This window comes from Felis catus, chromosome A2 (genome assembly GCF_018350175.1).
Source record: "Felis catus isolate Fca126 chromosome A2, F.catus_Fca126_mat1.0, whole genome shotgun sequence".
NCBI lineage: Eukaryota > Metazoa > Chordata > Mammalia > Carnivora > Felidae > Felis > Felis catus.
Genome location: NC_058369.1, coordinates 54,089,214 through 54,113,452, shown reverse-complemented (window position 1 = coordinate 54,113,452; position 24,239 = coordinate 54,089,214). Strand labels below are relative to the sequence as shown.

The following is a 24,239-nucleotide window of genomic DNA, read 5'->3' as shown; positions in this document are numbered from 1 at the left end:
GCCTTGAGCCCAGCGGGGACAGGGCACCAGAAACAGAGCCTCTGATTTCCTACAGCTGAACACTCCTGGCTAGTAAAAGCAGGGGGACGACAGAGGGGGTTGGAGAAAGGCGGACGTGATGGGCAGAGGCTGCCGGCAGGAAGATGAAGATGCTGGGATGAGGAACAAGGGGGACAGCTGTAGGTCTGGGCTTTCCTGCCTACCCTCTGGGGCACAGAGGGCTCTCTGTCCTTCCTTCCTGGCCAGGTGGAAACAAATGAGCTGAGGCCAGAACACCCTCAGAGCAAGGGCCTCCTGGTGCCATGTGGCCCCCTGATGGGAGCCCCCTGGTTCTGACAGGCCAGAGCTGGCGTGGGGCTGGGAGAGATTTGGGCGAGGCTCAGAGCCAACAGACTTCATCTTTCAAGCATTGTAGTTCTGCTCCCGGTGAGCTAGGCATCTTGGGCCAGTCCCTTCCCTTCTGGGGCCTCAGATTCCAAATCTGTAAGGTGGGATAATAACAGCACCAGCCTCAGAAGGTGTCTGTCAGGACTAAATGGGTCAATACATGTGAAGCACTTGGCATAGTGCCTGGCAGGGGGCAAGCTCTGCTTGGGCACCGTGGGTGCTTCGCAAATGGGCTCTGTGACCTTGGGATCATTGCTGCCTGCCCCTGAACTCAGTGCCTACCTATTCTAGGTGAAAGAAGAAATGCCCAAAGAAAGGAGAAGCAGGCCCAAGTGCCAGCTCACTCCTGGCTGATCTTGCACTAAACCTGGCAGGATTTTTGGTGATTCGAGTCCTGAGTGAAGGGGATGTGTCTGGACAGATGCGGTGGGTGGAGGGGCAGCAGCCCACAGGGCTGGGTCTCCACAGAGGTAACAGTGGGCCTCCTGAGGCCACTCCCCTCTCCCCCCAGGGCCAAGGCCTTACTCTGGGTGTCACTCTTCCAACCCAGCCCAGCCTGCCCCATGGCCTGGCACATGCCTGAAATAGTTCCTTTCTCCATGTTTTGCTGATTTGTATGTCTGACCCTTGAGCTTTTGTCCCTCTGTCCCTGCCGCGTGTAAGACCTCCTTTATGGGGCTGAGGTTTAGGGGGCAGACCGTGGAGTCTGAGGAGGTGGTGCCCTGTGCCCAACTGGCCCAGGGTTCTAAGGCCTGGACAAGTGTCCCGTGAAAGAGAGTATTAGGGGAGAGACTCTGAGCGTGAGATGCTGAAAGCGAGGGAAGGCTGTGCATCAGGAAGGCAGAGCGGGAAAGAATGGGGGGCAGACAGAGATGGAGGAGAGTGGGGCCTCCAAGGGATGGGAGACAGAGGGAGCCGTGGAGAGAGAGGGAGAGCCAGGGACAGAAAAATAGAAGGGAGAGGGGGAAATGGGTAGTGATAACAGAACCGATAGGGCAAAAAGGGAGTCAGAGAGAGGGAAGAAGAGCCAGAGACCGAGGAAAAGAGGGAGACAACACACACGGGGTTGGGGGCCATGAGGGGAGAGACACAGACAGGGAGACACTAAGAGGGACAGAGACCAGGGAGAAAGAGGAAGAAAAAAGGAAACAAGCCGAGCCACACAGGCCAAGCGGCCAAGAGGGAGGAACGAGCGAGAGGAACGAGCGACGGAGGCGGAGGCAGCGTTGGGAAAGGGAGCCTAAGGGCCGCGGGCGCCGCGCGGGAGAGTCTTGGAGGGCGCGGGGCGGCCGGACCCACCGACAGCCTAGCTGAGGCCCGGAGGTGGGAGGGCGGGGCGGGGCGGGGTCCGTGGGCAGCCCCGGGAAGGGGCCCGGGGCGCTTGGGGAGGTGGGCCCGGGGCGGGAGGGGGCCCGGGAGGCGGGGCGCGGCCGGGCGGGGCGCGGCGGGGGCGGGGCGCGAGGGCGTGTCCGCAGCGGAGCCGCCCCCGCCCCGCCCCCGGGTTGCGCGGCGCGGCTGAGCCGGGCCGGGGCGCCGGGGGCCGGGGGCCGCTGGCGCGGGCAGGAAGCGCCTCGCGGCCCGGGCCCGCCCCCCGCCTCCTGCCGCCTCCGGGCTCCCGGCTCCCGGCCGCGCCGCGCCCCATGCACTCGCCGCGCCGCGCAGCCCGCGCACGCCCGGATGGCTCGTCGCGCCGCGGGCGGCGCACCCCTTAGCGCTCGGGCCGCCGCGGCCAGCCCCCTGCCGCCGCGCCCGCCATTCCGGGCCCCATCCCCGTGCCCGCTGCTGCCGCTGCTGCTGCTCCTGGGGGCGGCGCGGGCCGGCGCCCTGGAGATCCAACGCCGGTTCCCCTCGCCCACGCCCACCAACAACTTCGCCCTGGACGGCGCGGCGGGGACGGTGTACTTGGCGGCCGTCAACCGCCTCTACCAGCTGTCGGGCGCCAACCTGAGCCTGGAGGCCGAGGCGGCCGTGGGCCCGGTGGCCGACAGCCCTCTGTGTCACGCCCCGCAGCTGCCTCAGGCCTCGTGTGAGCACCCGCGGCGCCTCACCGACAATTACAACAAGATCCTGCAGCTGGACCCCGGCCAGGGCCTGGTGGTCGTGTGCGGGTCCATCTACCAGGGCTTCTGCCAGCTGCGGCGCCGGGGCAACATCTCGGCTGTGGCCGTGCGCTTCCCCCCCGCCGCACCGCCCGCGGAGCCCGTCACCGTGTTCCCCAGCATGCTCAACGTGGCGGCCAACCACCCGAACGCGTCCACCGTGGGGCTGGTGCTGCCGCCGGCCGCCGGCACAGGGGGCAGCCGCCTGCTCGTGGGCGCCACGTACACCGGCTACGGCAGCGCCTTCTTCCCGCGCAACCGCAGCCTGGAGGACCACCGCTTCGAGAACACGCCCGAAATCGCCATCCGCTCCCTGGATGCGCGCGGTGACCTGGCCAAGCTCTTCACCTTCGACCTCAACCCCTCCGACGACAACATTCTCAAGATCAAGCAGGGAGCCAAGGAGCAACACAAGCTGGGCTTCGTGCGCGCCTTCCTGCACCCGCCCGACCCGCCACCGGGCGCCCCGTCCTACGCGTACCTGGCGCTCAACAGCGAGGCGCGCGCGGGCGATAAGGAGAGCCAGGCGCGGAGCCTGCTGGCGCGCATCTGCCTGCCCCGCGGCGCCGGCGGCGACGCCAAGAAGCTCACCGAGTCCTACATCCAGCTGGGCTTGCAGTGCGCGGGCGGCGCGGGCCGCGGCGACCTCTACAGCCGCCTGGTGTCCGTCTTTCCCGCGCGCGAGCTGCTCTTTGCCGTCTTCGAGCGGCCGCAGGGGTCCCCCGCGTCCCGCTCGACTCCGGCCGCGCTGTGCGCCTTCCGCTTCGCCGACGTGCAAGCCGCGATCCGCGCCGCGCGCACCGCCTGCTTCGTGGAGCCCGCACCGGACGTGGTGGCCGTGCTCGACAGCGTGGTGCAGGGCACCGGACCGGCCTGCGAGCGCAAGCGCAACATCCAGGTACGCCAAGGGAGCCGGACATCAGCTGGGGTGGGGGTCGGGGGGCAGGAGGGAGAGCGTGCGGGTAACTGGGCGCGTTGTCGCTGAGAGGGACACAGGTGTGAACGTGTGGGTCCCAGATGTCCGTGTGGAGACCCAGGTATGTACTCTGGGCCACGGTGCATTTGTCGGGACCCAGGTGTACTCACGAGGATATAGGTGTCAGCCAGGGTGGGGGCACTGGTGCGAATATGGTACAGGTGTGTGCCTGCGGGCACTCGAGAGAGTACTGGGTTACAGGTGAGCATAACTAGGTGTGTAGGAGGGGTCGAACTAGGTGTGTAGGAGGGGTCGAGGTTGCAGGTGTTCACTGGAGAAGCATGTGTTAGCCCAGGTGTGCAGTGGTGGTCCTAGGCGTGTCCAGAGTGCAGAGCAAGTGAGTGCATGTCTGACCAGAGGTGTGTTCTGGGCTGGCTGTGTGAGCCTATCAGGGCTGCCCTTGGGAGTTGGCAGATGTGTGCTTGGGTGTGGCAGGTGTGCACACCGGTGTGCACCAGGGCCCTGCAGATATGGGTGGGGGTGTGCAGCAAAGAGGGAGTGACGGGGTGTATGCACCAGACTCGTGTGTCCCTGAGCTGGTTATGCAGGAGTGTAGGGCAGGTGGATGTGTCCTGCAGGTCACTGGTGCAGCAGAGTGGGCCTGGGTGTGCACTGGGATGTATGTGGCAGGGAACACAGGTGTTTGGGAACTGGTAGGTACTGTGGGGAGGCCACTGGTTGGCAAATAGGTGTGTTCCTGATGCCAATTTTTATCCACTCATTCAACACATATATACTGAGCATGTAGCATGCACCAGACATGGGCACGACAAGCAAGACAACACTTGTGGAATGCCTACTGAGTGCATCAAATGGCATAACTGTCTTGGTTCTTACAACTACCCTCTTAGGTAGTCTCTATTCTCATCTGCATTTTACAGATGAAGAAAATGAGGAACAGAGAGGTTAAATAGCTTGCTCAAGATCACACAGCTGGGAACTAGCAGAGGCAGGGTTTCAATCTAGGCTGTCTACCCTCATCACCTGTGTCCTTAACACCACCCATTCTTTGCTGCCTTATGGACATGTTGCTCGGAGTGTGTGTGTGTGTGTGTGTGTGTGTGCACGCGCGTGCAAGTGTGTTGGAGGGGTCTCAGGTGGCTGGGGTGGGGAGGTGCCAGGGCCAAGAGAGTAGAGGGAGGTGAACAGGACTGTGTGCAGTACTGAGGTGTGCAGGGGGTGAGAGAGTGCCAGGGGCCCAGGAGGGAGTAAGGAAGGGCCAGGTGTGGCAGCAAAGCTGGGGGGTGGGAACGAGGCCCAGGAGGCTGGGGCTGGGTTGAACAGAGATGAAGGGGCCAGGTGGGGGATCGCTGTGTGTGCTGACCTTGGGGGAGGTTTATGACACAGCGGGGGAGAAGGGAGCTCTGTGCAGTTCCCCTGGAGAAAGCCCACCAGCAAGGGGTCACTTGTTCAGGGGGCCCTGAGAGGTGGAACCCTGTGCCTTCTCCTTACTCTGTATCCTCACGTGAATCTGGGGAGTCCGTTTCAACCCCAAGCTTTGCCACTCCCCTGGGAAGCCTCAGTTTCTCCCTCAGCAAGATGCTGAACTCAGCCTTTTCCTGGTGAGCCCTCCTTGGGGCCAGGCCCCCCGTGGTCCTGCCCTGTCTCTCCTCCATGGTCTTCAGGCTGTGGGAAGAATCTCATGAGATTAATTATTCCCCCGTGGGTGTGCCCAACACTGGGGCTTTGAGAAAACGCAGATTCCTCCTCCTGCATTCGGGCTCCCATGGCTGTCCACCACCAGCTGGCTGACTGCCCTGAAAATAAAAGGTCACGGTGGGTGAGCAGGGCAGATCGCCACCCACGGGGGCTGGCCAGGTCAGGGTTGACTGCCCAGCGCTGTGACTGGGACATCTACCATTCCCCTCCTCAGAGCCACATCCTCCAAAGGGGTGTGTTTGAGGGTACAAGCTTTGTTTGGGGGTCTCAGGGCCAGAGGAGGTGAGTGGGGAGTCAGTCCCTGCTCTACAGAGGGAAGACCCTACTGTGGTAGCCAGGGCTGAGGTCGGGCCAGCCCCTGGGCCTTCCTTAGCCTTTCCAGGGCCTGTGTGTCCATCCAGGCCCTTGGTGTGGGTTGATGCATGGGATTCCTCAGGCCGCCGCCACCGCAGTATCCCCCTCCCCCTCTGCAGGAATCGTCCTGGTTCCCACGGTCCCCAGCCTGGCCTGGTGCAGTGACTCACTCTGCTGAAGTGGGCTAGGGCTTCCTTCTCCTTAGAGGGGCAGGGCCTCTCCGGGGACGTAGCCCCAGGGACAAAGCGGCCTTCGGCCTTCTCCCCACGCCAAGGTGGGGTGGATTCCTGGTCCTCCTCGGCCACACTCCCTGTGTCCCCACCACACCTCTCTCCCTTTCCCCATGCCCTGCTGTGGGCTCAGATCGGTGCCGCTGGGCAGTATCTCCCAGATGTGTCCAAGGCCCGAGGGTCTGGGCCTCTGGTGTAGCCATGGGCGGGGAGTGTGGAGGGGGATCCATTATTCTTGCTCCAGGCTGTTGCCAGCTCCCCAGTTATAGGCTAAGAACTTGGACTTTGTTTCCTGGATTCAAATCATACTGTGTCACTTCCCAGCTGTGTGACCTGGGCAAGTGACTTAACCTCTTTGAGCCTCAGTTCCCTATGCTGTAAAGTGGGGACAATAAAAACAAAATCTCTAAGGACTGCTTAAAGAACTAAATGAATGAATGAACATAAGTGCTTGGTACCTAGCATGTAGTAAGCACCTGGTAGCTCTCTGCTGTTCTTGTTGGTATTATCCCAGGGGCCTTATTAGCACAGGTCTGGGCTTGGTCCTGGACAGCAGTGACCTCTTTTGGCTTGTTCTGCAGCAGTAAAGACCCCACAATTTCCCACCTCTAGCCCCAGATGGAGGCCTCGATAGACACTTCCTAAGTCCCTACTGTGTGCCCCAGCCAGTGCTATGTGCTGGAGACCAGTGGTGCCTCAGTTTCTGCTCTCGTGGCCCATGCAGGTGAGCAGAGGACAAACATGTGGCCATGCACTTAGATCCCAGGGGGCCAGGGGTGGGGGTAATAGGAAAAGCTGGACAGTGGGAGCCCTGACAGAGGACATCACAGCCTCTGGGAGAGGTGCTATCGATGCAGAGGTGGGGGGATGAGCAGGGGTCGGCTACATGAAGCTGGCAGAAGATGAAAGGGTCCAGGCAGAGGGAACAGCCTGTGCCTAAGCATGGAAGTAGGAAACAGCAAGGAAAGCTGGAGCAATGGAAGGTGGTCCCTGTGGTGGGGGGAGTGGGGAGGATGTGAGAGAAGGCTGGGAGAAGTGGGCGGGGCTTGCAGGTGTAGAGAGGCCACATTGTGGAGTTGGGACTGTATCCTGGGGAGGTGGGAGTTATGAAGGGTCTTAGCCAGAGGAGTACTGTGATCTGAGTGAGCACGTCATGCGGCACCTGGGTGGCTCAGTGGTTAAGTGGCTGACTTCAGGTTATGATCTCACCTGTTTGTGAGTTCAAGCCCTGTGTCAGGCTCTTTGCTGCCAGCTTGGAACCTGCTTCAGATTTTGTCTCCCTCTCTCTGCCCCTTCCCGACTCACACTCTGTCTCTCTCAAACATAAATAAACATTTAAAAAATTTTTGAATGAGCACCTCACTTTCCCCTTCTGTAGAATGGGAGCGATAATAAGGCATTTACCTCATAGGACTGTTGTGGAGAATTAAATGAGCTAATACCTGTAAAATTCTTAGTAGAGTGCCCGGCACACATGTTTGCAGTTACATTTGACCCTTGAACAACTCAGGGGTTAGGGATGCCGACCCCCTGCACAGTCGAAAACCTGCACATAACTTTTGACTCCCCAAAACTTAACTACTAATAGCCTCCTGTTGACTGGGAGTCTCACCAATAACATAAACAGTGACTAACATATATTTTATATGCCATGTGTATTATATACCATATTCTCACAATAAAGTACACTAGAGAAAATAAAACATTAAGAAAATCGGAAGGAAGAGAAAATACATTTACAGTACCATGCTATAAAAAATCCACATGTAAATGGACCTGTGCAGTTCAAACCCACATTGTTTAAAGGTCAACTGTACTATGGGGCGCCTGGGTGGCCCAGTTGGTTAAGCGTCAGACTTCGGCTCAAGTCAGGATCTCACGGTTTGTGAGTTCGAGCCCCGTGTCAGGCTCTGTGCTGACAGCTCGGAGCCTGGAGCCTGCTTCGGATTCTGTGTCTCCCTCTCCCTCTCTTCTGCTCATGCTCTGTCTCTCTCTCAAAAATAAATAAACATAGAAAAAATAAAGGTCAACTGTACTATGATTGTTTTTAATATAATTATTTTAGCGAGTCCCTAGGTGGCTGGTGAGGGGAAAGATGAGAGGCAGGGAGACTGGTTGGAGGGCTAGTGCTGTCTTCCAGGCTAGAGATTCGCTCGCTGACTTGCAAATATTTCTCGAGCACCTGCTGTGTGCCAGGCCTTGTGGTGGGCACTGGGTGCAGTGGTGAAGGCCTGTGTCAGGCCCTGCTCTCAGGGGCTGTGCACGGCCTGGTCTGAGGGCACAGAGGGAAGCGGTGAGTTCAAGACAGATTTGGGTGCCAGGGTGCAGCCCCAGAGGCGGACAGGGTAGAGAAGGAGGCTGCCCAGTCCGGCCCAGCATCAGGATAGAAGCGGGTGCCGTTGGAATAAGGCATGCAATCGGGTGCCTGTGGAGGAGAGAATTAATTTGCTTCTGGAGTGTTGGGCAAGTTCTAGTGGCCTGGAATCCCTTTCCTCCCAGACCCATCTGGCCTGACTTCTCCAGCACCGGCTGGTCTCAGTGGGGCAGGCATGGGGGACTGGACCCTGCACTTCTGCCTGTTCCCCAGGGACATCTCACCTCCAAGTGAGGTGGTTCGGGTGGGCCGCTGGAAGCCCAGCCTTTCACCCTTGTTTTGGGGGGTCTTTTGACCCCACGAGTCCAGAGCCTTGGCCAGAGTGATCCCAGACATTGTAGCTTCTCACCTGGTGAGCTTTATCCTTTGCTCTCCACATTTAAGACCATGAAATCTTAGCCTCTGCTGCCCCCTTCCATCCAGGAGTGTGCCAGAGAACCAGAGAAGGGAGGAGCTGCCAAGGTGTGAGGTCAGAAGCAGGGAACCTTGTCAAATCCCCCCGCCCCGCCCCAGGCTTCAGAGGGCCCCAGCTTTGTCCCTGGTTCGGGCATTATCTGGGGCTGTTGCATGATTTTGAGTGAGAAAATTGTCCTCCATTGCGTGTGGCTTGGATCCCTTTCCTCAGTTCATGTTTGAGGTGAGAGTGAGTTGGGGAGTTGCTGTGTGCTGTTGATGGGGAAAGTGAGGCACAGGGTTACCCAGCAAGGCAAGGGCAGGCTGAGTCTAACTCTCTTCCCTGAATCTTTCCTCTCAACCTTTGAGTGACCGTGATATTTGTTTTTTTTAAGCCAAAAGGAAAACCAACAGGGAAATGCCAATGCTGCATTTTCAAGGTGTCTTTTTATAGTAAAGGTGGAAAAAAAACCCTCAGGCTGTTTTAAACTGGCATGCTGTGGGTGGGTGCTCATCGTCAAGAAGGCGTTTTCTGAACCAATTTAGGGGCTGAAATGCTGGGTGGAGGTGGAGGGAGACAGAGCTTCCAAGATGGGCTTTACATTTGGAGTCGGGCTGGGGGCTGGGAGCGTTCCCTGTGGCCAATGGTACAAGCAGACACTTGGTGGTTCCTAGGGGGTTCCAGCAAGGTTGGTCAGGATGATCTTCTAGCCTAGAGAGACAGACAGGCCTTGGGCCAGGCGATGGTTAATATCCCAGTGCACCCCGGTAAGGTCACCAGTCCTGATTCCCAGGTATAAGATATCGAGTCCCATTGTTCTGCCCATAAACTGTGTGACCCAGGGAGAGTCATTTATTCTCTCTGGGCCTCGTGCTTCCTCATTGTAAAATGGAACAGTGTCTCCCTCTGAGGATATGGGCAGGTTAAAATCTCACATGCGCTGCCCAGGAAATGGTAGGAGGAGGTATTAGTAACAGGAGGGAAAAGCTATGTCTAAGAAAAGTGTGCTTGGCATGCAAAATGGCCAGCAGAGCAGGGAGTGCTCAGAGGAGGGGTCAGCCTCTTGGAGGAGATGGGATCACACCAGGTCCCAAAGGTGACCTAGGTGGTCGAGACAGATGGGTGAGGCGCGGGTGTGTCCAGGGCCGCCCCAGCCGAGTGAGCTCAGAGATAGGAAGACGTGGAGAGAGTAGGCACGGTGTCACTGCTGGTGGCCGGGCAGACGCTGAACATCTGATGGACTTGAGGGGTGTGTGGAGGGAAGGTGCCCCGGTCAGCTCTCTGGGGCTGAAAAATAATCATCGCTGGGCTCCCAGTTCTGAGTGGGGTCACTGTGTTGGCCCTTGGTGAGCACCAGTGTGTTTGAACTCAGAGCCCCACCCCCACCCCCCACCCCTCCCGCCATGAGGCAGGAAGTGCTGTTACAGATGGGGAAACTGAGGCCCAGGGCCACACAGCTGGTTAGCGGGAGTGGGGATCTGCAGATTGGCTGTCTGGCCCCAGAGTCCATGCTGGGCGATGGCTGGTGAGCTCTCAGCTGGGAGTTTTTTGGTTACCCTTGCCTCGTGGAGACTTGGGCGTGGCCCTTTGTAGAAACCCCGTTGTGTGGTCGCACCTCCACACGGGCCCGGGTGGAAGCTGGGAGCTATTGCTGTGGTGACTCAGTTCCAGAGTGGGGTGAGGCTGGCTGGGGCATCTGTCGAGGCAGGGGCTGATCAGGCCTTTTGAGGAAGTGGGGAAGGCGGGGAAGCACTAGTTGCATTCATCGCTAAAAATGTGATCCTCTGGGCTCTGGAACGAGTGAGCCTCCTGCCCCTTTGAGTGTGCAAGTGAGGGATGTGGTCAGTTTGAATGACGACTTGGCAAATCTCTTTCAGCACTGAGCCCCGCCCTGGACCATGCCAGCCGGGTACTGGGGCTGGGAAGGCTGCCTCCCTCCAGGGCAGCACTTCACCATCCAGGGTTTGCTAGGAGAGTGGATGAAGGATCTGTGTTGGCCTTAACCACAGTTAGGACCTGCCACACCCAGGCAGGCCCGAAGTGGCACATGAGTGCTGGACCCTGGCGCCGACACCCCGAATTCAAATCCTGGCTCCGTACCTTCCTAGCTGTGGCCTCTGGCAAGCCGCTTACCTCCTCTGGTCCTCTTTTTCCTCACCTGTAGAATGGGTTCAGCATAGGGAAGAACGGGGCAGCCTGGCATTCAGCGGAGACTGTGTCGGTCGTCATCAGCCCCCTGCAAAAACGCTCTCCAAGAGTCAGATTTGCTGGCCCTTGGCTGCTGGTTTTCACAAAGGTTAAGAAAACTGGCCAGGTTCTGTGTTCTGTTTGTTGGAGGGAGGACAGACATGGTGTGTATGGAAGAGGAGCATGAAAGCCTGAGCCCCTGGCGGTGAGGGGTCCCACCCCCTTTCCGGACTTCAGTTTCCCCATCTGAGTTGGGCTGGGGGGTGGCAAGGAGGTGCTCACCGACAGAACTGCTTCTGCCAGCATCATTATTATCGCGGTTAATGCTACTGTTTCTTGGGAACTTACTTTGTGTCAGACGTACTGCAAAAGCTCTTTGTATATAGTCTATCTTTTTAAAATCTCTCCAGAAATGGGATGAGATGAGTGTTATACCTCATCTACAGAAAGGGGAAACAGAGGCCCAGAGAGGTTAGGTGACATGCCAGAGGTCACACAGTGGGTAAAAGGTGGGGCGGGTATCTGGCTGCAAGCCTGTGCTCGTCACCTTTACTCCCTGGTTCCTCCCAAAACATTGACTAAAGGGATGTGATCCAAAGGGGCCCTCAAGGCCACAGTGGGAAGAGGTGAATGGGTCTATTTTTTTTTAATGTGTGTGTGTGTGTGTGTGTGTGTGTGTGAGAGAGAGAGAGAGAGAGAGAGAGAGAGAGAGAGAGAGAGAGAGAAAGAGAAAGAGAGAGACAGAATGTGAGCAGGGGAGGGGCAGAGAGAGAGACAGAGAGAGAGAATCTGAGGCAGGCTCCAGGCTCTGAACTGTTAGCACAGAGTCCCACATGGGGCTTGAACCCACAGACCCATGAGATCATGACCTGAGCCTAAGTCGGATCTTAACTGACTGAGCCACCCAGGCGCCCCTGAATGGGTATGTTTTAAAGGTGAAGAAACAGACACCCAGGGAAGCTGTAGCCCGGCTGGGGCTGCTGTGAGGAGTCGTGAGAGCTTCCCAGTGAGCCTCAGTGCCTAGCATGTTCCCAGGTGAGGGGCTTCTGTTCCCCAGGACTGCAGCTGCCTCCGCCTTCACCCACCAGAGCCCAGCACCTCCTGAGTGGCGTCTTCTGTCTGTCCTTGCTCCTGGTGGAGGGTTCTCTAGAGTGTGGCAGTGTAGGAGGGGACCCAGCTTTGTTACATGACAGCCCCCCAAAAGGGACAAATCAGACTCTGCCCCTACCCTCCAGGAGCTCCCAGACAGTCAGGGAGGAGATCATGACAGAAGATATGCTGCAACCAAGGTTGCACACTGACCAGCCTCTTCTGAGGGAGTCAAGGAAGGCTTCCTGGAGGAGGGGGATGGTGGAGCAGGAATATGGCACATGGGCCTGGGGAAGGCAGGCAGAGGCAGAGGCCCAGAGATGTGGTGGAATACGGCTCGGGTAGCAGGCAGAGATGAAGCTTAGAGTGTGTGGGGTCTGGGGTGCAGGCCAAGGATTTGGATGCTGTCCTGTGGGCTGTGGGGAGCCATCAAGGCTTTGGGAGAAGAGTGAGACATAGTTGATCTGGTTCTAGAAGGGACTCCATAGCTGCTGGCCCCTTATCAGCCCTGCTAGGTGCTGGCAGGAGCAGGAGGCTCTCTCCCAGAGCCCCCACTGTGGCTGGACCAGGTGACTCCCATGGGCCTCTCCAGCTCTGACAACGGTGTGGGGATTGCCATGGAAACCAGCCGGTGCCGCGTGGGGACAGGCCTAGAAAGTCTCCTGGCACCAGCCATGTGCATTTGGATCCTGGCTACCCCCGGAGTGTGGCTGCTCTCTTTTTTTCAAAGTCCGTGTTTGGGCCAGGGCCGAACCCAACAGGCTGCCTGGATGGGCCCCTGCACGGCCCACTTTCCCGCTGACGCTCAATGCCACTGAGATCCGAGATCTGCTGGGCCAGCGGGGCTGGCCCCTCCCAGTCCACCATCCTTTACCCTGAAACACGATAAATCACACGCTAGAGGAGGGAGGAAGCTCGAAGCTCCATTATGAGGCCCAGCGAGGCCCCAGCGGGGCGTTAATCATGTAGTGCTTTCTGCTCTGATCGGTAAATAATGGGGGGGCAGTGGGCAGAGGCCTTGAATTGGAAGCCAGGCCCGGGAAAGGAGCTTCATGGCCTTCTGGATGTCACCTCTGCTCCCATGCCCCACCCGGGGCCCGTCCAACATCTGTGTCTCCAGAGGTAGCCATCTCCTTAATTGGCCTCGGTTTCCCTAGCTTGCCACCAAGGGCCTCTACAGCTCCAGGCAGCCAGGCTCCCAGCAGCCGTTGACAATGCCCAGCAGAGTGTTGGGTGGAGAGGCCGGGGTTAAGGGCGAGGACTCTGTGGCCAGCCTGCCTAGGTTTGAGGCTCACATCTGGCCCTTCTGGCTGTGTGACCCTGGACAAGTCACTGCTCTGTGCCTCAGTGTCCTTTGCTATAAAGTAGCACCGACTTATTGGGGTTAAATGAGGCTGCACAGGCAGGGGCACAAAGTAAACCGTAGCTGCTTATTATGGTCGTGTTGTTTATACTACTGTATGTTGATGATCTTAAAGCTGTCCCTTCCTGACTTGGGGGTGGTCGCTGAACTGGGATGTGGGCAGCTGGAGACAGGGACCAGTGTGTCCCCTCTATGTCCCCAGAACATGGGACCCAGACCAGAGATGTTTGCTGAGGGCCTCAAGCCAGCCCTGTCCCCTTAGCCGTGCCCACAATCAGTCCCCTCCTCTGGGATGGAGGCCAACACCCAGGGGACAGGGAGCAGGGTGTGAGTTCCAGTCTCCAGGGCCCCTTAGCCCCAGAAGGAAGGAGGCCAAATGTGCCCAAGAGAGGCAGCTGCAGCTCTCAGCTTCTCCTGGCCGGCATCCCCTCCAGGGGAAGAGGCTGGGACAGAAACTGTTCCAGGGAAAGGAGGGGCTGGAGCCGCAGCACTCTGCCCGCCTTCCTCCCCCCCCCCCCCCCCCATTAGAGCTGGCGAGAGGGAGTGACTTCCCTGGCCAGGGAAGAGGAGAAGAGTCGCTGGCTGCCCATCCCACACTGTGTTCCTCTGGGACCCCCCGGGGGTGGGGGGCGGTGCGAGGGGAAGGGGGCAGGGCTGGAAATGGGGCCAGGCTGGGCCAGAATGAGAAACAGCTTCAAGAAGGGGGAGCCGGGTGTCTGGGGGGCCACGTCCAGCTAACAAAACAATGGCTGCTTGAGTCAGCGGCTGTGGTAGTAGTTCCCAGGCAGGCCTGAGCGGAGCAGGCCTCGGCCGAGCTCCCAGCACCCATCCTCGCTGTGGGTGAGGGTGGATGCTTGACTTTGGGAAGTGGTGGAACTGTCTGTCCTGCCAGGCTCCCGTGTGACCTGCACCACTAATTGGGAACGTTTACTGAGTATCCGCGGTTGTCAGTTTCAAGGGCTGCTGTGAGCTGAGCTCTTTCCAGCAGCTCTCTATGGAGGGTGCTGTTATTGTCCCCACTTTACAGATGCGGAGACTGAGGCTCAGACGGGATGTGGCATCCCAGAGCGAGTAATGAGCCACAAGACTTAGTACATCAGGAGCCTCAGTTTCTCTGTTTGTAAAATGGGAACACAACAAGAGTGTGCCTGTGAGGTAGCTCTGCTTGGGGCCTACACACAGCAGGTCTTCAATCCAGCCAGGCCCCTGATCTCAGCCTGGGGGCTGTCCCTCCAGGCTGTGTCCAGCTTGGTGGCAGAGTCTAGGGTGCCAGTTGTGGCTAGACAGACATATCGTGCTAAGGATGGCCTGGCTGGCAGGTTGACACGACCCTTCCAGATGGTCTCAGCTTGCCTTGATGAATTCAGTGCCCTGGGGCCGGGTGACCCACCTCCTCCAGAGAAGGGTCGGGGATACAGAGGTGCTCCTCTCTGAAACTCTGGAAGGGTCTACCCTAGCTGCTGTGTCCATTGCTACTTCTTAGGTTTTTCCTGCCTGATTCAGGCAGCCTGGCGTCAGGTAGGGAATTATCACACTGTTGTCCTGAGGAAGCCTCTGCCCCTCTCTGTGCCTCGGTTTCACCTCTGGCTCGGAGCCAGGCCTCTTGACTGTTTTCTGTGGCTCCGTTGGACATTCTGTCTCCGCCCACCCCTCCAGGAAATAAGCATCTTGATCACCCACTGGGAGGTGCTGGTATTTCCTTCCCAGGCGGGAGGCGACTTCCTCCTTGGTGTGGGGTCATTGCCGGATGCCCGTTAGAGCCAGGTCCATCCTGTTTCCTCCCTGGGCCGACACATAGTAGGCCCATGGCTCTTTCAATGACTCAGTTTATCGTCAGTGGAGGCGTCGGCTTAGTGGAGTCTGGAGCCATAGCCATTAGCTGTGGTTTCCAAGAAACTGCAGGGGCTAAAGTTAGAAGGGGGAGTTTGGGTTTGGGGTCACAAGTGTGGCTTCAAATCCCAACCTGGGTACCATGGGTGAACCTTGACAATGCTTCCCCCTTTATCCTTAGGGCTTCTGAAGAAGGGTGGGGGTAGGGGCTATTCAACAGGGCTTTGTGTGAAGCAACAATCCTGCAGAGTTTAGTGGCTTTTGTGGCCCCCTGCAGGCTGCCTGTCAGACCCCCATCACCACCCTACCTGGTCCTTGCTTGCTCCGTCTCCTCTAGTCCTTGTCTCTGCAGCAGTCTCCTGACGGAGAATTCATCCTCTTTGGCTATCCGAGCTGAAGGAAGAGTTGGCAGGGAACAGCATTGAGGGGAGCCCCAGGGTGGGAGGGGGGCAGGCCAGGTGGAGCAGGGTCTTGAGAGCCCAGGAGCAAAGTTTGGGTTTATACTGAGGGCACTAGGGATCCATGGAAGGCTGTTGAGCTTCAGAGGTGACACAAATTGGTTTGTGATTGTTTTTTTCTTTAAAAAATTTTTTTTTTAAATTTTTTTTTTAACGTTTATTTATTTTTGAGACAGAGAGAGAGCATGAACGGGGGAGGGTCAGAGAGAGAGGGAGACACAGAATCCGAAACAAGCCCCAGGCTCTGAGCTGTCAGCACAGAGCCCGACGCAGGGCTCGAACTCATGGGCCGTGAGATCATGACCTGAGCCGAAGTCGGACGCTTAACCGACCAAGCCACCCAGGCGTCCCAAAATTTTTTAATGTTTATTTATTTTTGAGAGAGAGAGAGAGAGAGACAGAATGAGAGCGGGAGAGGGACACACACACACACACACACACACACACACACAGAATCTGAAGCAGGCTCGAGTCTCTGAGCTGTCAGCACAGAGCCCAGCGTGGGACTCAAACCCATGAACCTTGAGATCATGACCTGAGCTGAAATTGGACACTTAACCAACTGAACCACCCAGGCGCCCCTGCTTGTTTTTTTAAATAACCTTTTTATTTTGGAATAATTTTAGATGTATAGGAAAGGTACAAAGACAGATAGTTCCTGCGTACCCTCCTTCCTGTTTTCCCCATTGCTAAGGTTCTACATTCCCATGGTACATTTGTCAAAACCAAGAAACCAACTTAATACTTTACTCTCAACTGAACTCCAGACTTTACTCCACGAATATTCTTTTTTCCTTTTCCAGGGTCCCACATTGCATTTAGTGCTTTGCAGTTTTAAAAGCTCCCTTTGGCCACCGTGGAGGGTGAATAGAAGGGGGTTTGGTCCAGCCCCAGCCCAGGTATATTTTTTAATACTCGAAAGCCATTGCGCCCTTCCAGGTCCTCACAGTTAAACTTCACTTTCCTGGGATCTCGATTCAATAACCATCAAAAACTTGAGGCGGAAAAGTGCCCTCAATTCCCAAGCACAAAGCCCCAACAGCCGGTGTAGTCTATAGCCAGGACGGAACCACTGGGCCTTGCAGCCTGCCACGCCGGCCCCCCATTGCCGCCTCATCCTCCTCGGAGCCACCTGCGGTGGGGCTGAGGTTTGGTGGGGTCCGTGGGCAGGATGCAGAGGCCTGAGAAACTGGGCTCTTGAAGCTCGTGCTCCCACTGGCTTCCTGGGAAGAGAAAGTCAACACAATTACAGTTGGTAGTGAAATCAATATGTCAGAGTTTTAATGGGAGAGTGGGCAGAGCAGAGCTTTGGCCCCAGGAGGCAGCTAGCTGAAGAGGGAGGGTGTGTCCTGCTCTCAGGAAAAAGCTGAGACCAGCAGCCAGCTATTGCTCATCCCATTTCAGAGAGGGAGAAACTGAGGCTTTTAGAGGAACTAAAAGTAGCAGCCAGGTGCCGCCTGGGTCTGAACACCCGATTCCCGTGTTGCCACACACACACACGGCATACGGTTGGCCCATATGTCGGTCTCGTTCTCCAGCACCCAGCATGGCAGCGTTGCTCTCAATCTCTGGAAAAGCAGCAGCTGAATACAGTCAATCACACTTTAGTCAAAATTAGTCTCCTTTCTTTAGGAAACACTCACACTGGAGTGTAGTCTCCACCCTGGAGAAGCTCATGTTTATGCTATCATGATAAATGAAAGTGGTGACCAGAACAGTGCTGTCACAGAAGAGGGGGTGTGTGTGTGTGTGTGTGTGTGTGTGTGTGTGTGTGTGTGTGTATGTGTGTGTGTGTTTTGAGGCACATCTTGAAAGCTGGTGAAAAATTTGCTGCCTGGGCATGTCTGACAAAGGGAATAACATGAGTCAAGACAAGGGGGACTGATGGGCCAGGGGAAGTATGAGGGCTCAGAGGTGTGGGAAGGGCATTGGCTGCTGAGGGAATAACATTATGAAGGATCAGGAGCCCTGGTGGGAAGGTGTGGCCACATTTGAGGAATTGCAGAGGTTGGTGTGGTCAGAGCAGAGGGTGGGACAGAGGAAAAGAGCAAGACTTGAAGCTTAAGCGGTTGGAACCAGATCCAAAGGCCTTGAATGCCAGGCTTGCTCCTAAGGACAGCCAGGAGCTGGAGAAGGGTTTTATTCCGGAGAGGAGTTAACCAGTTTTGTGCCTGGAATGGTGGCTCCACTGGATTGGAGGGGACTGCTGTGATCGGCCGGCCCTCCCCTGCTCTCAGGGGCATTTGTGTTTTGAAAGACCTACGCAAAGTGAGACTTGAAAGAAGGCGGGTGCTAGGGGAGGAATTTCAGACAGTGTCTGTCATAGGGTCCGGGCGGTATTTTGAGCCTGTGGAGCTAACTGCCCCTGGGGACCAAGTTCGGCTGAGGCCACACTTGGGCTGGCTGTCCCGTCCCCAAGGCCACTGTCTCCTCTTTCCCAAGCCTGCAGCCCACTCCCCCAGCAGGGGAGGCATTTCCCGCCTGCTTGGTGGACACGTCTCCCAGCTTCCACTTTTGAGCCAGTTTGCAGCCTTGTGATCTCTCCTGCCGGTCGGGGAGTCAGCTTCCCCCTCAGAGCACAGATCATTCAGAGCAGCTGACAGGGGTTACTTCTCCTTTAAAAATTTTTTTTTAGATTTTATTTTTAGGATAAGAAAAAAAAAAGTTGGAGGAAAGGCTTTTTAGAAAATTCCTTCGGTACAGAATTAATGGCTTGTGAACGTCAGGGCGGGCAGGCGAGAGCTGGATTCCCAGCGTGCTCCTGCCTCATCCACTCTGCCGCCCAGCCCACAAATCACTGTGATCTGGGTGCCTTGTCCGGCTTCTCTTGGCTGGCTGGGGTCCCCCATTGCAAGGCCCGGGGCAGAAAACCCCAGAGGTGTCATCTGGGGCCTCCCGGGTCTTCCCTTCCCTCCCCCTCTCTCAGAGCTCAGGGAGGAAAATCATGTCCCCCAGGCAAGGGTTTACAATTTTAATTTTAAAACAGCTTATTATTTCGTGACGCAAGTAATCCATATTCAGTGAAGAAAAGTTACGTAACCCCTAGTAGAAGCTTCCCTCGTGGCAGGCCTTGGGCCCAAGTGCCCACTCTCCTGCCTGCTTGCTGACAGTGCCCCCCTCACCTCTTCCCTGCAGCTGCAGGACTGCTGAGGGGTGAGCCCAGGACCTGGGAGAGGCGGCCAGGGAAATGGTTCAGCACCCTCTTTCCACAGCTGACCCCCACCTCGGGCATACAGAATGAAGTCAGGCAGGGTAGGTCTGAAGCTGAAAGACAAGAAGGAGCCAACTCTGTGACACCCCAGACGCTGTCTGGGAATGACACCCCAGGCAGAGGGAACAGCAAGGGCAAAGGCCCTGAGGCAGGGCCCAGTGTATGAGCAACAGAAATGAGGCCCGTGTGTCTGGAGTGGAGGAGGAGTGTGGGTGAGGAAGGTATGGGATGGGCTTAGATGGGCTCATAGCCCCTGAAGGGAGGATTAGGATCCACTGTTTATTCTGAGTGTTGTGTAAACCATCAGAAGTTTCAAGCAGAAGAGACCTCTTTGCATTTTTTAAAAATTTTTACATTTTTTTAACGTTTATTTATTTTTGACAGAGAGAGAGAGACAGCGTGCAAGTGGGGGAGGGGCAGAGAGAGAGGGAGACACAGAGTCCAAAGCACGCTCCAGACTCTGAACCGTCAGCACAGAGCCCTATGTGGGGCTCAAACTCACAAACCAGGAGATCATGACCTGAGTCGAAGCCATATGCTTAACCAACTGAGCCAGCCAGGCACCCATTTCTTTGCATTTTTAAAGGGCTCCCTTGTTCAGGGGGACAGGTTGAGGCCAGAGTGGGCCCAGACCAAAAGGGCTAACTTAAGGTGCTCCTGGGCAGTCCAGCTGGAAAACTTTTGAAGTAGGCACAATTTGTTCCAAATTCCACTTTATAATAATCATTTTAGTGACACTCATATCTGAAATGGCAACAGTGTCTGACAATACTTCTGGAGCATTTACACACAGTGCAGGCGCTTCATGGTGAATGATCATCTCATCCTGTTCTTGTGAGGGAGGGTGCAAGAGATGTACCTACCTAATAGTTGAATAAACTGCGGCTCGAAGAAGTGAGGTGGCTTGTCTGCTCACCTCCAGCCATCCTGGGGAAGACCACCCACTCATGGGTCCTGCCTCCGGGTGGCCCCAGCTCCACCCTCCCCCACCCACCCCCAGGCTCAGGGCCTGGCCCCCCAGGGACGCTGTGGGATACAGGCCCCACCTGGAAGCCTGTGGGGCCCCAAATTGTATGTATTCACCCAAGGATGGGCGGACCTCGTATTTATTGTTTGTTTTTGAAAACTAGCTGAGCTGTAGAGCAAAACCCATACGGGCACATCACCAGTGGCTTAGGCTTACAAAAAGCATAAATGAGAAATTAAAAAAAAAAAACAAAACACAACAGGGACGCCTGGGTAGCTCAATCAGTTAAGCATCCAGCTTCGACTCATGTCATGATCTCGTGGTTTGTGGTTTTGAGCCCCACTTGGGCTCTGTGCTGACAGCTCAGAGCCTGGAGCCTGCTTCAGATTCTGTGTCTCCCTTGCTCTCTGCCCCTCCCCCGCTCATGCTCTGTCTCTCTCTGTCTCTCAATAATAAATAAAAGTTAAAACAAAAAGAAAAAAAATAATTTTGGGGGGTGCCTGGGTGGCTCAGTCAGTTGATGTCCGACTTCAGCTCAGGTCATGATCTGATGGTTTGTGAATTTGAGTCCCACGTTGGGCTCTGTGCTGACAGCTCAGAGCCTGGAGCCTGCTTCAGATTCTGTGTCTCCCTCTCACTGCCCCTCCCCAGTTTGTGCTCTGTCTCTGTCTCTGTCTCTCTCAAAAATGGATAAACGTTAAGAAAATTTTTTTTAATGTTTTTTTTTTAATTTTTTTAAACGTTTATTTATTTTTGAGACAGAGAGAGACAGAGCATGAATGGGGGAAGGTCAGAGAGAGAGGGAGACACAGAATCTGAAACAGGTTCCAGGCTCTGAGCTGTCAGCACAGAGCCCGACGCGGGGCTCGAACTCACGGACCGCAAGATCATGACTTGAGCCGAAGTCAGCCGCTTAACCGACTGAGCCACCCAGGCGCCCCAAGAAAAATTTTTTTAAGCCACAACAAAATGACTCTAAGGCTACACCCTAAAGCCCGTTCTGATGCTACATTCTGGTGACCTTCTGAATCCCTGCTCAGACCCGCCGATGCCCACATCCCAGCCTCCAGGGGGCCAAGGTGTGGCTCAAGTCTGCTGCCAGTTTTTCGTTGTAGAAGAACGACATTGCAACTGATCCAGAGCAGGCCCCTTCCCCTGTGAGTCTCAGTTTCCCCATCTGTGACATGGGACCTCATAGGGCTGCCGGGATTTAGGGAGTCGATGCACAGTCCTGGTACAATCTCAGTTCTCCATAAACACAGCCTGTTAATGTGTCTACTGTTGTGACCGTTACCTCATTGTGTATGCACTAGCTTTACCAAAATGGTCCCTATGATATCCTGTGACTTTTCTCAGCCAGCTATCTTTCCGTCATAATCCATACAGATCTGAGGTGTCACCAAGGGGTGGGGCCAGCCCTCCTGGACCATGCGTCATTATTTTCATGCTCAATCCTGCTGGACACTGAGGTTGTGTTCCCCCGCCTCCTCTTCTAAACCATGCTTGTGTCTGCATCCTTGTGGATTTGCGCAGTTATCTTCTCCAAGGTGCATCCTGGAGGCCTGTTTTGTATCTTTGTGCAAACTGCACTGTTGGAAGAAGCAACAAGACACGGGGGGAGGTGGGAATGAGTCCAGGGAGTGGCTGGGGACTGGGGTCACCAGCTGCGTTGGTCCCACTCCAGTGTGTGGTGGGACTGGGTCGCCACTGGGAGTGGCACTGGGCTGATGCAGATGGCAGGGCTGTGCCTTTGGACTCGCCTTGCCTTCGTTTGCCCATCTGTGATGTGGGCAGGTGGGGGGATGTATCTTGGGCAAGAAGGAGAGGGGCTCAGTGGGGTCTGGTGAGCTGTTGGGAACTTGGATGGTGGTGCCGGGGTCAGAGCAGAGGACCTGGGAGAAGGAAACGCCCCTGGTTGCTGTCGAGACCCAGCCAAGGCAGGAGGGATACCTCTTGGGTATCAGCAGGTAAATTGAAGCAGAGGATGGTCTGGTGTGGGCTCCTCTGCTCTGCCCGCTGTGACCCGTCAGGAGGGGCAGCTCCAAGGTCATGAGGATGTGCAGGCCTCACCCTGTCCTCACCTTCCCGGCCTCCTGACCTTGCCCCGTTGCCGGCTCTTCTTGCCTCCGTCCCATAACTTTTCCTATGTGGTTCTTACTACCTGAAATGTCATGTCTCCGAGGCAGCTCTGGGACTGAAGCTGAGGTCAGGGGTCCGTCTGCGATCAGGGATAAGGTCCTGCTTATGTTTGGGCCCCAGCCCAGAGCAGGGCGTGTAAAACGGCAGCGTGATTTTAAAGCTCTGATGCTGAGGTCTGACATACAGTGTGGGCATGGAGCCAAAGAAGTTTCTAGAGCCAAGGTGTGACATACTGCTTCTCTTCCAGCTGCAGCCGGAGCAACTGGACTGTGGGGCTGCGCACCTGCAGCACCCACTGTCCGTCCTGCAGCCCTTGAAGGCCACGCCTGTGTTCCGAGCCCCGGGCCTCTCCTCTGTGGCCGTGGCCAGTGTCAGCAACTACACAGTGGTCTTCCTGGGCACAGTCAGTGGGCGGCTGCTCAAGGTAGGGCTGGGGGGTCAGGGCTGGGGAGTCTGAGGGAGGTGGAGGGTGTGGGGGGTGAGCCTGGGTAGGCTGCACAGGTGGACACTACAGGTCTACAGGTCTAATACTGGCCTTCATTTTCTCTGGTTTGTCTGGCACCTTACAGTTTACAAAGCATTTTTCACATCTGTTTCTTCTTCTTTTTTTTTTTTTTTTTAACATTTATTTATGAGACAGAGAGAGAGCATGAACAGGGGAGGGTCAGAGAAAGAGGGAGACACACAGAATCTGAAACAGGCTCCAGGCTCTGAGCTGTCAGCACAGAGCCTGATGCGGGGCTCGAACCCACGGACCGCGAGATCATGACCTGAGCCGAAGTCGGACGCTCAACCGACTGAGCCACCCAGGCGTCCCTCACATCTGTTTCTTCTACTCTTGCTCATAACAAATTGCCTTGTCCTGCAGAAGAAGGAAACCAGGCCTGAGAGAGGGCCTTTCCCTCTGGTCTCTAGGACTTGGGCTTTGAAGCAGAGGGATCTGAGTTCAAGTCTCTAGGCTCTGCCACTTGCTGGCTACTTGACCTTGGGCAATGCACTTTCTCTCTCTGGGCCTCAGTTTACCCATCTGGGAAGGGTTGTAAGCCCTGGCTCTTGAGACTGCTGTTAGGCTTTGACGGGTGAAGGCCACAGCCTGGCAAGTGGGGACTCTCACTGCCCTTCCCTCCCCCACCTGGCTGGCTGCCCTCGGAAGATCTCCCCGACCAAGATGACTGGTTTCTGGAGGTGACGATGCCTGGCCCCAACACTCGTGGAGCTGGGAAGGATGAGAGGCACCTGCTTTCCCCACCACGGGGTAGGAAGGGCTTTCCAGGGCCTGGGCCGGCTTCCTCCCAGCCACCTCCCACCCTCTGCCTGTTAGGAAAGTCAGCTGCCTGGCACAGCTCCAGTGTGTGCCAGGCCCTGGCCTAATTGACTCAGATCTGATAACTCAATTCCCTCAGCTGCCCAGGCGGACACCACGGGCCAAGGGGTAGGCTGGGGATTGAAGCCCTGGCCACCTGGCCCCGGGACCTTAGCTGGCCCGCTAGCAGTGGTGAAATGTGCAGGTGTGGGAGCAGGGAGGGAATGGGGTGGGGTGGGCATCCTTCTTAGCCTTTGAAATCCCAGTGAGGGTCCTTAGACACTGAGACTCATGTTTTGGGGTCAGATACTTGGATTTGGATCCTGGCTCTGCTGGTCCCAGCTGTGTGACCTGGGGGTGGCTGCTTCTCACCTTGAGCCTCAGTTTCCTCATCTGTCATGAGGGAAATGGGCCAGACCATCCCAGACTGTGGTCAGAGTCTGCTGTCCCCTGTGAAGCAGGTAGTGCCAGGATCCCCATTTCCCAGGTGAGGACGCTAAACCTCCAAGAGGGGAAACAACTGCCCCGAAGTCACACAGCTGCCCCTGGGCCAGCTGACCAGGAGCCCACATGACCCCTTGACCCAGGCCTCTTTACCCACCACCCTGCGCTGGGCACCACCTTCTCCCACCAGCCCTTCCCTGCTCGGGGCTTAGATCATAGCATCTAGCCCAGGCTCTGGAGCACAGTAGGTGCTCAATAGACGTTTGAAGGAGTGAAAATAAACCAAGTGTCTGCCGGGTGCCTGGGGCAAGGGCAGGAGCAGGTCGTAGACTGAGCAGGGGCCAGGCTGCCTGGGCAGACCCTACCCAGAGGTCACCTGGGACAGGTGATGTCTTGGGCTGGAACAGAGCCTGTGGGAGCCTGGGAAGAGAGTAATCTTAATTTGGTGTGTGGAGGGCATTTGAGAAACTCTTCCAGAAGAGGCCCTGGGAGGACAGATCCTGGCTGAAAGTGGAGGAAGAGAAATACTCCAGCAGGGAGCACAGCGTGGATAAAGGCCTACAGGCTGGAATGCTTGTGTTGGATTGAATGGGTGGAAATGAGCCTGGCGGAGTAAGTTGGGGTTGGTTGTCGGGGCCTTGAATACAAGAACAAGTTTATTCCATAAGCAGGCGGGAGCTACCAAAGGTTTGGAGCCTACAGAGAAGCCCAGGCAGTAGGAGGCCCAGGGAGACATCTAAACTACTGGTCCCAAGTCAGGGCCTGGCAGGGCCTT

The 24,239-nt window shown here is 56.4% G+C and overlaps 1 protein-coding gene across 2 annotated transcripts in view; it reads left to right on the top strand.

The window, feature by feature from the left end:
• The first annotated feature begins 2,025 nt into the window (after positions 1-2,025).
• The window catches only part of PLXND1 (plexin D1), a 60,020-nt gene continuing 37,806 nt past the window's right edge, over positions 2,026-24,239 (top strand). For both annotated transcript variants that reach the window (XM_023250044.2, XM_011280229.4), the window contains exons 1-2: positions 2,026-3,384; positions 21,965-22,141. In XM_023250044.2, the coding sequence (XP_023105812.1) occupies positions 2,065-3,384; positions 21,965-22,141 (1,497 nt within the window). In that variant the 5' untranslated portion in view covers positions 2,026-2,064. The remainder of the gene's footprint in view (positions 3,385-21,964; positions 22,142-24,239) is intronic.